Raw genomic sequence first — 12,015 nt, 5'->3', positions numbered from 1 at the left:
GGGTATGTGGGGGGAAATGGGCATGAGGAGTTGGGGTGACACCACGGTTGTGAGCCTGAGTGACTGGAAGGATGATAGCACACACCCCACTGTAATAGGAAGTTGAAAAGAGAGGAAAGATAATGAGTTCTATTTTGGGATCAGTGAGTTTGAGTTGACTACAGGACATCCATTTTGAAATATCTGATAGACGATTTGGACAGATACTCAGGACAGCCATAGCACTGGATATTTAGGTCTAGCAGTCATTTGCACAGAGAGAATAATTGAACCCATAGGGAGCTGATGAGATCACTTAAGATTAGAGTGAGAACCCAGGACACTCCCCAATGGGGGACACACTCCAGTTAGTGGGGACAACATGGGTGAAGATCTAGGAGAGGAGACAAAAGAATGAGCAGACGAGTAGGGGGAGACCTAGGAGAGAGAAGAGAATATCAGGGAGAAGACAGTGACAGTACAGAGAGAATAAAGAAGTGAGAAAAGACTGATGGATTTGGCAATTAAGGAAAATTGGCAAATTGGAAAGAGCCAAAAAAAAGAAGCCCAGATTAGAGAGACTGGATAACTTTGGCCCTGATCTCACAGCTAGCATGTGTCAGAAGCAGGACTCGGAGGCCATCCATCCCTCTCTGCATCTATGCTGCACCAACCTCTCAATTCTTATACTGTTTTATAATTTAAATTACCTGACCCTCAGATCCTAAAGTGTCCACCAGGATCTTGAAAACCTGCCTCCAGCCACAAGGATTCTGTCCATTCCATCACAAAGCACAGACCTGAAGGCCATAGCAATCCACACAGCAAAGATTCCACTTCGGTGGCACTGTAAAGTGGGGACTCTTGTCATCTGGGCTCACCATCTTTTGGAGAGGCCTCAGCAAGAAGTCTTTTGTATCTTGACCCTGGAGACACATTCAAACTAATAGCTATTTGCCTTAGTTTCCTCAACTGTACAATGAGAATAATAATAGCACCTACCTTATAGGGTTGTGTAAATTTTAAAAATTAATATCCAATACTCCACGTATTATATTTATAAGATTATATTTATCTTGAAACAAAAGGAAAATAAAAGGCTAGAGAAACAGAGAGAGCTCACCAACCTCCCACATGGAAAAGAAAGCAAGAGGGAGGAGCCCCCAAACTGTATACAAACAAACATGACCATGTGGTGGAGAGAGGAGAGGGATTCTGGGAAATACTGAAGGACTTCTGGGGGATGAAGTCCAAGGGTTCAAAATTCTAACTATACAGTTGTTATGAGGATCAAACAAGATAATATTTGTAAGTTGCTTAGCACAATGCCTGGTACAGAATAGGTGCTTAATAAATGCTTGTTTCCTTCCCTCTCAAAATCATGTTCTTAAATGCATAAAATAAATAGGATTGCAAAGAAAACCAATTATATTGAAATACAGTTATCAAAATATTTACCAATATACAAATTCATGGACCACCAGCATAGAGGGCCCTTGCTGTGTCCAGAGGAAAGGAGGACATTCTAGATCACTACATCCTGGGCAGGGCTATCCACCAGTGAGCATGATCTAGACTGGAGAAATACTGGTGACAGTGACAAGGTCAGGCAATCTCTAACTCCATGTTGCCTCCCGGGGTGAATTAGGCTAAAAAGAGCCCATTGATGAGCCTGGGCTGCCTCCACCAAGATAGAACCCCATATGTGCATGATCACAGAGTATCTAGGAGTGAGGGTGTAGCATCTACAGGGCCTGATAGCCACCAGAAGGCAGCACCTTCTAACAGCCTCCTAGCTATAACTTTGCCAGACTCAAGTCTAGTCCCTTAGGTCAAAGACTTGGGAGATGACTGTATTTCCCTTGGAAGGGAGTCCCTAGCTCAGCGCCTAGCACATAACAGGCTTAATTAGTGAGTATAGATTGATTCACGGACGAGGACACCTCCTATGCTTAGAGCACTTCGTGGTTTAGAGAATACTTTATAAATCATTCAACAAGAAAAAGGCAATCCACCTCCAGAGAAAGAACTGATGAACTCGCAGGACAAATTATTCTCACTTTATTTTTCTTGGGGTTTTTTATGATAGGACTAATGTGGAAATATATTTTTTCCATGATTGCACACATATTTTTGATCTATCGCTTGCCTTCCTAGTGGAGAAGGGAGGGGCAGGAGGGAGGGAGAGAATTTGGAACTCAAAAACAATTTTTGGAATGGAATGTTAAAAATAAACAAGTGGCATTGGGTTTTGGTTTTTGAAACTACATCAATTAGCAAGAATTTATTAAGTCCTTGCTGGAAGCCAGACACAGCACTAAAAAGAAAAAGCAGAAACAACCTCTGTCTTCAAGGAGCTTACATTCCAGGGAGGGAGAGGACACAAGTAAATCAGTTCACACGAGATAAGTACAGAGTAGGTGGAAGGTGGCGGCAGCCATAGAGCAGAAGGTACAATGTATTCTCTTAGCTCTCATAGTAGCCCTGGAAGGCAGGCAGAGGAGGAATGGAGACATTGGCTCATGCATTTATTATACCAATTAACTAGGAGTGCCTGGAGTCCCCAGGAGGGAGATACCACTGAGAATTGCAGTGGTCAGAGAATACTATGCTGTTTTTTCTTTTTTTTAATACTGAACTTAACACACACCAAATAAAATGAGCATTTCCCCATACAAAGTAGAATAAAGGGGACTGGATATGAAAACAAAGTTCTTACAGAGCTTGCTTTTCCCTTTAAGTACAGGCTGTGCCAAAAGTCATAGTGTAGTTTTGGTCTATTAAAGCCTAGAATGTCCCTGAGACATTTGGGACAACCTGTATATCATAAATTCAGCAGCATGTCACTTCCAGAACACTCCTGCTTCTCTGAGATTTGTTCTGACCTTCCTTCTGTCTCTTCTGTAGAGTTTTAAATGCTTCAGTGCCCTTTTCTTTCTTTTTTTTGCAAATCTAATCCTGCCCCCTTCTCTCTTTTACCTCCACACCCCCAAAAAAGCTACTGTATATGTCTATACAAATATATTCATACATAAAACACATATGTGCGTATTTATTTGTATATAGGTATGTGTGGTTATATATATCATCGGTAGGTAGGTAGGTAAGTAGAGATAAAATACTTGTAGGCAGCTAGGTAACACAGTGGGTAGAGCAATGAGCAGGGGGTCAGGAAATCCTAAATTCAGATCCTGCCTCAAACATTTATTAGCTGTGTGACCCTGAGCAAGTCACATAATCTCCATTTGCCTCATTTTACTCATCTGTAAAATAATACCCATCCCCCAGAGATGATGGGAGAATCCAGTGAGATAACATTATGCAGTTTTTTGTGAACTTTAAAGCACTGCATAGATGCTAATAATATACATAAATGTATATATATTGTGTGAGTGTGTGTATATACACACATCATGCATAGCCAAGGAAATCAAAATCCCACATTGTCTATATCCAAAAATATAATCCCATTTCGGTGTCAGGAAGTGAGCAAGTGGCCAGCTTCATCACTGCTCCTCTGAAGTCATGACTGACTATTGGGTTGATCAGGGTTCATAATTCTTTCAAAGGTCTTTTTCTCTACAATGCTCTGTCATTGGGGAAATGGGTCTCTCCACTTTGCATCCTTCACTCTTCATCAGTCTCCAATTAGTGTGACCTGAACAATATCTCCTGACTCAGTTGAATTATTCAGATTTGAAATGTGTATGTTTCATTTGGGCTGGAACCAGTACCGCACTTCACATTATCATTTCAAATAACTCTAGTTTAAAAGCATGTGACCACTTCAAAGATTCATTCATCACAATAATCAGGACCCAGCTGTATGTCAGTCTTCCCATGTTTCTCTTCATCTCCATCTCTTCACCCTTTTTTAAGGTGTTTTGCCATTCCCCGTTTGATGGGAACTTCCTTAGTTTCCAGTTTGTTGTGATAACAAGAAGAGGCGCTATATATATTTTTTGTGTGCCTGTGGTCCCTTTTCCTCTTTCTTTGATCTCTTTGAAGCCTGGTAAAATGATATTAAGAGGTCAAAAAAGTATCCCAGTTTAAAAACTTCTTATGCAAATTGTTTTGTAGAATTATTGGATCAATTTGCAGCTCCCTAGCAGTGTAGTAATGTACCTATCCTCCCACAGCCCCTCCAACAATTGTCATTTTCCTTTTTTATCATCCTTGCCAATCTGATGGGTGTGAAGTAAAACCTCAAAATTGTTTTAATTTGCATTTCTCTAATTATTAGCCATTTGAGGCATTTCTTCAGAGAAATGTTGAGAGCTTGGGTTTTTTTCTTTTTCTTCTTTCTTGCCTATTCATATCCTTTGAGTGGTCTGGGAAACGGAGGGGAATAGAAATAGAGCCAGGCCTTGAAGAGTTGGTAGGTTTGAGATGAACAGAGAGAAGTAAATGGTACGACTAGGGTCTCCAAGGCAAGAATAGGAATAATAATAGCTCAATGCCCCCTGGGAAGAAGATGGTGCAAGGGTTACTGTCCCATTTAATCGATGGGAAAACGAAGGTCTAGTAGAATCAGTGTGATTTGGCTGTGTGTGTGTATATATATATATATATCCTGGCTGAAATTTAGAGGGTAGGGAAACTGGTCTGGCGGGGTCCCCTCCCTCCATTCACCAGCTTCTGAAGCAAGCCGTCTTCCTATAACCTCCTGAGGTGACAGTATAGAGAGAATGTTACTTGCCTCGGTTTTTACCAAATTAGGCAATGTTGCCTGCACAGACTAGCAGCCCATACCTTGCCCTCTTAGCCTGTGGGCCAGTCTTGAGCACAAATGATGCTTCTCTTCCTGCCCCGGGAGAAAGGGGCCCCTGAGCCCTGAGCAGTGGGTCTGAAGAAGGGGCCTCCCCTCCCCAAAAGCTCTACCGTGACTAACGCCAGCTTGTCACATGACTAGAGGTGGGTGCTGAGGGGGGTGACTATCACTCCCTCTTGGCACGTGTGTGAGTGACAGTCACGGGGCGCTGGAGGGGGGGGGGGGCTTGTCTTGTGTGACAGAATCCACCAGCTTCCTTAGCTAGCTCCGAGGTTCACACACACACACACCTTGCTCAGCTGAGCACAGAGGATAGCAGGTATCTTGGAAAGGACTCTGCATTTCAACACAGGTGGCTGAATCTGAATGCCAGCTTGGCTATTCGGCCTGTCTGTGGCCTGGGACAAATCATTTTACCCCCTGGGCCTCTGTTTCTGGTTTTTTTTTTGTTTTTTTTCCTAACCTTGTCTCAATCTCAGTCTAGGGACCTCATTCTTCCTTACTCCTAATCTGCCATCCAGAGCCCCACAGACTCATTTGCAGCTAAATATTTGCCTCCTGGGCACATTTTCTAAACTTCATTGCTTGGCACATACTCAGTGCTTAATACATGTTTGGTGATTGCATGAATGCCTGAGGAAGTTTCATAATGTCAAAAAAGGGCTGGACTTTGTGATCTTTTAATTCCATGTGACTCCAAGGTAATTTAGATGATGAAGAGTGCTGGAAGAGTCAAGAATCAGGAAGATCTGGGTTCAAATCCACTCTCAGATACTTACTAGCTGGGTACCTCCAGGCAAACTATTTAATCTCTCTTGGTTTCCTCAACTGTAATATAGGGATAATAATAGCATCTCTCTCCTAGACTAGTTGTGAGGGTCAAATGAGTTATTTGTAAAGAGATAACCACAGTGCCTGGCACATAGTAGGCACTTAATAAATGTTCATTTCCTTCCTTCTGTGATGGGTGAATGAATTCATGAAAGCAGTGAGCATTTGAGCCTAGCTTCAAGCCAGAGTTGCATATTCTTTGCTCTAGTCTTCTTTTACTATCCTGAATCAAAGAATATAAGAACTGAAAAGAACCATTTATATCAAATCTGAATCCCCTTTCTTTAAATAGTTAAGTGGGAAAACTGAAGCCTAAAGAGAAGAAACTTTTCTCAAAGTCATGTAATAAATTAGTGGCAGAGTCAAGACTGTCACCAAGGCCCTACTAAATCCTGGTCAACGGCACCTCATCAGGGAGCGAAGTCATGGCTCATCTTTGCCAAATGAAATTGAGATTTGAGAAGAAGTAATGTAGCCTGGAAGGTCTGAGCTAAAAGTAAAAAATCCAGAATTCTCAGGATATCACCCAAGCCACCGACAGGCTCCATAAACTCAATTCCTCATTCTTGTTTTCCCTCTTAGCTTCAAGGAGTTGAGCTAGATGATCCCAACAGGTCCCTCCATTCCTGACATTCTGTTCTAAGAGCCAGCCCTTCCAGCCCTGACATTCTCTGTCCCAAGCACTCTCTCAGCTCTGACATTGTCTATTCTAAGGATCCTCCCAGCATTGATATTCTGTGTCCCAAGAGCCCTTCTCACTCCAACACTGGGTTCTTAGGGTTCTCCCAGCCCTGATATTCCTTGTTCTAAGGTCCCTTCTAGCTGCAATTCTATGTTCTGTGATCCCATTTTAACTGCATCATCTTCATCAGTAAAATGGTCACCATAATAAGAATAGGGATTGGATCTGTGGTGCCTATGAAGGGCAGAGTTGTCAAACACCCCTGACCATGACCCCAGCCAGATTAAATGGAAATATTTAACAAAATAATAGTAACCACACACATATTCTCTCTCCTTCTCCCTCTCTCCTCTCTCCTCTCTCTCTCTCTCTCTCTCTCTCTCTCTCTCTCTCTCTCTCTCTCTCTCTCTCTCTCTCTCTCTCTCTCTCTCTCTCTCTCTCTCTCTCTCTCTCTCTCTCTCCCTCCCCTCCCTCCCCTCCCTCCCTCTCCCTCTCTCTCTGTCTCTGTCTCCCTCTCTCTCTGTCTCCCTCTCTCTCTGTCTCTCTCTCTCTCTGTCTCTCTCTCTCTCTGTCTCTCTCTCTCTCTCTCTCTCTCCTCTCTCCCTCTCCCTCTCCCTCTCTCTCTCTCTCTCTCTCTCTCTCTCTCTCTCTCTTTCCTCTCTCTCTCTTTCTCTCTCTCTCTCTTTCCTCTCTCTCTCTTTCTCTCTCTCTCTCTTTCCTCTCTCTCTCTCTCTCTCTCTCTCTCTCTCTCTCTCTCTCTCTCTCTCTCTCCCTCCTCCCTCTCTCTCTCTCTTTTCCTCTCTCTTTCTCTCTCTCTCTCTTTCCTCTCTTTCTCTCTCTCTCTTTCCTCTCATCTCTCTTTCCTCTCTCTCTCTCTCCCTCCCTCCCTCCTTCTCTCTCTCTCTCCTCTCTCTCTTTCTCTCTCTCTCTCTTTCTCTCTCTCTCTCTCTCTCTCCCTCTCCCCCCTCTCCCTCTCTCCCTCTCTCCCTCCCCCCCATGTAGGAAACTTCCAGGTGAAGAATTCCCTCCTAATTTCCCAATTCCAACACAACTTAGTCTTTGAAAGTTGCCTGGCATATTGGGGGTTAAGAACCTACACACAGCCAGTATGCTGCAGTAGCTCTCAAAGTGCTGCTACAGAAGTGGTAAGAATAACTCCCCTCTTACATAGTACATGTAAATTCTTTGAGGGCAAGAATTGTTTCCCTTTAGTCTTTTTCTGTAGCCAAAGCCTTGGCATACAGCAGTCATTTAATACATGCTGATTAATTGTTTGAAGCACAAAGCATGGTTTGCACCAAAAACCTTGCAAGCAGGTCTGCTAAGTCTGATTCTTCTTTTACAGAAGGCCTGGAGTGGTTAACTCGAGATGTGAGGAATGAGGGTTTATTCTTTGAACTGCAGGCTTAGAACTGGAAGGGGGACCTTTGAGGTCTTCAGATCAAACATCCTCTTTTTGTAGATGAAAAGATGAGGCCCAGAGACGTGTTGAGGGTCACACAGTGTACTCGAGTCCCCCACTCTGACTATTTACGTTTTGTATTTCTCCCCTTGCAGCTGTATCCAGGTTGCAAGGAAACGTTGTATATCTGAGAGAGTCTCCCTAAATTGGGGGGCTTTTAGCCAAGTCATTGGTCCTGTCCCTCCACTATATAAATTGCCACTGTGTACTGGCCCTGTTGGATACAAAATCCTAGACTGGGTAGTCTTTGGGAGGTTAGTCGCATAAGGCAGTCCATCAATGTACCCTCTCCTCTCTTGTGTTTGCCCTGCTCTCTGAGCAGGCTGGTGCCAGGCAGGGGGGGCCATCATTCTCCAGTGGGAGGCTCGATCCCAGGGACAGTGATCGTCACTGAAAATCTCAGGATGTCACAGATGGGCTCCCCCTGCTGCCTGAGCTCCCCTGGGGCTCTTAGTGACTCACTCCTGAAGGACCTGGGGAGCTTGACATGCTTTTGAAATTCATGACATGCTTCTAAAACTTAAAATTGCCTGGGGGCAGAGTCACAGGGGTCTGAGGCTACCAGCAGAGAAAAATCATCTCTTCCTGTCCCTCCTTGAGTCCAGAAACCCTGGGCCTCACTTCCCCTGTACTTCCTGGCCCCAGGCTTCAAACTGGCCCCCAGAGACCAGTGGCCCAAGGCTAGACCTCATTTCAAATCTTGGCTCAGACACTTCCTATCCGTGTTCCCTGGGGCAAGTCACTTCACCTCTGCCTCAGTTTCTGCAACTAATAAAACAGGAATCATAATAGCACCTACCTACCAAGGTTCTTGATCCCATTTCTCCAAAATCTTTGGCTCTTTTGTATCCATTTTATGATTTTTTTTATCCCCCTCCCCTGAGTTCTGATCTTTTCTTATCTCCCTCTATCTAAATCTAGTCTCACCCCAACACCCCAGGAGTTCAGGCGTAGCTAATTGCTTTACTTCCTGGGTGTCTAAATTTGTATCTTCAGCTAATGCTAGTTAAATGGATGAATAAAACAAATGAATGATTTCTGCGATAGGGAAAGTAACCAGAGAAAACTGCACCAAAAAAAAAATAAAGAATACATGTGTCAAAAAAGCATTGGAGGTGTAAATGTAGTGGTGTGACCTTAGGAGAGTCACTGAACTCCTAGGTGTCCCCTCATGCCGCACATCTTCAGAATGCCGTTGTGACACTTCCTTGGAGATGGGAAGATGGAAGAGGGCTTTGGCATGGAGAGAGGCAGTGAGGGTGAGAACCCACTGCTGTTAGCTGTGTATTTGTTGCTTTTACCCAGGAGCTGCATCCCTAATGCATCAGGGCAACAGGGACTGGGCAAAATGGAGAAATGAGGGCCATAGATTTAGATCTGGTAAAACCCTGAAAAGTGATCCAGTCCAACCCCCTCATTTTATAGATGAGGAAACTGAGGCACAGGAAGTTCAAGGAACCTGCCCAAGCAGGTACATACATACGTATAAGCAGTGGGGGAGCAGAGGCTCTATGCTAAGCCCCTGGGGTGAAAGAAAGGCAAAAAAAAACCAGGTCCTGCTCCCCAAAAGCTCCCAGTCTGATGGGGGAGACAACATGCAAACAGCTAGTTATGAACAAGTTACTTTTTTTTTCCAGTTGTGTCCAACTCTTGATGATCCCCATGCACCATAGCCATCCAGGTGGTTTTCTTGGCAATTTCTTCTCTAATAGGTCCATTGGATCCTTTTGTCGGTCAGCCAGAGGTTAAGTGACTTGCCCAAAGTCACACAGTTAGGAAGCTTCTGAAACTAGGTTTAAACCAGGTTTTCCTGACTCCATGCCCAGTGCTCAAACCACTGAGCCACGGCTGCCTCTTGACAGGGTAAATTGGAAATAATCCATAGAGGGAAGGCACTAGATTTAAGAGGGATTGGGAAGAGCTTCCTGTCCAAGGTGGGATTTTAGGTGGGACTTCAAGGAATCCAGGGATGGGAATATGATGGGGAGAGAGAGTTTGGGAGCATGAGGGACAGCCAGTGAAAGTACCCGGAGCATGAGCTGGAGAGTCCTCTGAGAGGAACAGCCAGGAGGTCAGTGTCTGTGGATCAGTGAAAGGATATGAAGTGGGGTGTAAGAAGACTAGAAAGGTAGGAAGGGCTGGTTGCAAGGAGCTTTGACCACAGACAGAGGATTTTGTATTTGATCCCAGGCGTTTTTCAGGGAGGGATGTTAAATGTGAGACGACCAGAGAGATGAAGGGCAGGGGAGGTTATGAAGAATTTCAAAGCCAATTAGAAGATTGGATGTGATACTAGGGAGCCACTGATGTTTGTTAAGTAAGGGAGTGACATCCATCGGTCAATAAGCATTCATGAAGCACCTGACTGTGCCAGGTACCCTCCTGGTCAGCCCTGCACTTTAGGGAATCGGTAGATAGTCTGGAGTCAGAGACTTGTGCCAAGTAGGAGGGGGCAATGCGGTCAAGGCTCTGCATCAGGGACGTGGCCTTGTGAATGGAAGAAAAGATGTCATGAAGGTAAAATCAAAAGGGCTTGGCCACAACTGGTGTATGTTTGGGTGAAAGACATCGGGGAATCCAGGCTGTCTCCTAGGTTTGGAGCAGGCCACTGACCAGTCATTGAGAGGCCGAGTTTGGACAATAAAATCAGGCAAGTTCTATTTTGGTCATGTTGAGGTCAAGATGTCCAATAGGCAGCTGGAGCTGGGGGCCTGGAGGTCAGGAGAGAGGTCAGGTCCAGACAAAGAAATCTGAGGGATGATCATTGAATCCGTGCAAGTGGATGAGGTCAGAGCAGGGCTCTGTGAGAGAAAAAAACAAGCTGGAAACAAAACCAGGCCACTGATGGGGGAATGACTGGACCAAACGGTGGCACGTGAATGTAATGGAAGACGGGGAGAATCTGAGCAATAACAACCCAACAGCTAGCATTGGTGTAATAATGCTTTAAAGGTGATCTCATGTGAGCCTCCCAGCCAGTCAGGGAGGGAGGTGCTATTATTATTTCCCATTTTGCAGATAAGGGAAGCGGTTGAATTATTTAAAAAAATAATAGTCTGTTGTCAGAACTAATAAGGAACCCACCTTCCTCCCCTTTCTGGAGATGGAGACCCCACAGAGGGGGGAAGGAAGGCACAGCATCAGATAGGATCGGTATGCTTGTTGGCCTTGCCCAAATCCTAGGCAGTAATCCAAGGTTGGGGAAAGGACTTCACAGAGCCCTCAAGTGCATCCCCTCTCCATTTACAGCTTTTCTCAGGCAGCCAGAGTGTCACGGTAGATAGAGCCCTGGGTTCAACCCAGCCTCACATACATCCTAGCTGTGGGAGTCTGATATGACTAAGAAAAACAGAACAACAATCAACAATGAGCTCAGATAATCCACTCTTATTAGCCATGGGACCCTGGGCGAGTCACTCACCCCCAATCTGACTCCATTTCCTCTACTGTAAAATGGGAATAATATATTTGTAGAGTGCTTTGACACAGTGCCTGACAGATTAATTAATAATACGTGTTTCCTTTCTTTGTCAAGAGGAAGGACTTAGTGGAAGCAGGAAACTAAGGACTGATGTGAAATATAAAAATGAAATCCATGTGAGATTGCTCAGCGTCGGGTCTCCCCTGACCCTAAGTCTCTTAGGCCGCCCCTGCTTCCGAGCCCCCTCTGGCAGATACTCCTTCCGTCTCCCATCGGGTGATGTGATACTTTCCTCTTCTTGCATTCAGCATTCCTCAGCCCCAGGCACCTCCTCCTCGGTAACGAGGATAGCTGAAGTTGAGGGTAACCACAAAGCGCCTCAGACTCATGATCTCATTAGCTTCCCATAACAGCCCTGGCAGAGCACCTAGGCACCATGAGTCCCATTTTTCAGATGAGGTAACTCGGCCTCCCTGGAGAATTGCCCCGATCTCTTGTTAGATGGCCCAGGCAGGATTCGCAGCCAGCTCCCTCTCTCCGACCCAGCCTTTCTTGTTAGGAGAAGCCTCGCCGTCGTCCTCACCCTTCCCTCTTCCCTTCCCAGGACAGGTCCCCGAGGAGGAGGATGGCTGGACAAAATGGTCAGAACCGAGGCGGCCGGGGGTCCCCCCAAGATGGTGTGCATGAAACGGCACCGAGACGGCACAGCTGAGCACCAAAGCCAAAGCTGAGCGGAGGGTCAGGCGCCTCCTCCAACCCCTCCCGCAAGGCCTGCTCCGCCAGCAGCAAGATCCGCCGGCTATCAGCTTGCAAGCAGCAGTGACCTTCCCCCACCCCTGGGCTGGGGCTGGAAAGGTGAGTCGGGCGGC

General features: G+C 45.4%; 1 protein-coding gene across 1 annotated transcript in view; it reads left to right on the top strand.

Annotated features, from left to right (window-relative positions):
- STK11 (serine/threonine kinase 11) overlaps nt 1–12,015 on the top strand; it is a 168,845-nt gene extending 156,830 nt beyond the window's left edge. Inside the window, exon 9 of the mRNA XM_056822248.1 lies at nt 11,751–12,015. Within this exon, the coding sequence (XP_056678226.1) occupies nt 11,751–11,833 (83 nt within the window). The 3' untranslated portion in view covers nt 11,834–12,015. The remainder of the gene's footprint in view (nt 1–11,750) is intronic.

This window comes from Monodelphis domestica, chromosome 3 (assembly GCF_027887165.1).
Source record: "Monodelphis domestica isolate mMonDom1 chromosome 3, mMonDom1.pri, whole genome shotgun sequence".
Lineage (NCBI taxonomy): Eukaryota > Metazoa > Chordata > Mammalia > Didelphimorphia > Didelphidae > Monodelphis > Monodelphis domestica.
This window is presented reverse-complemented; position numbering and strand designations above follow the sequence as displayed.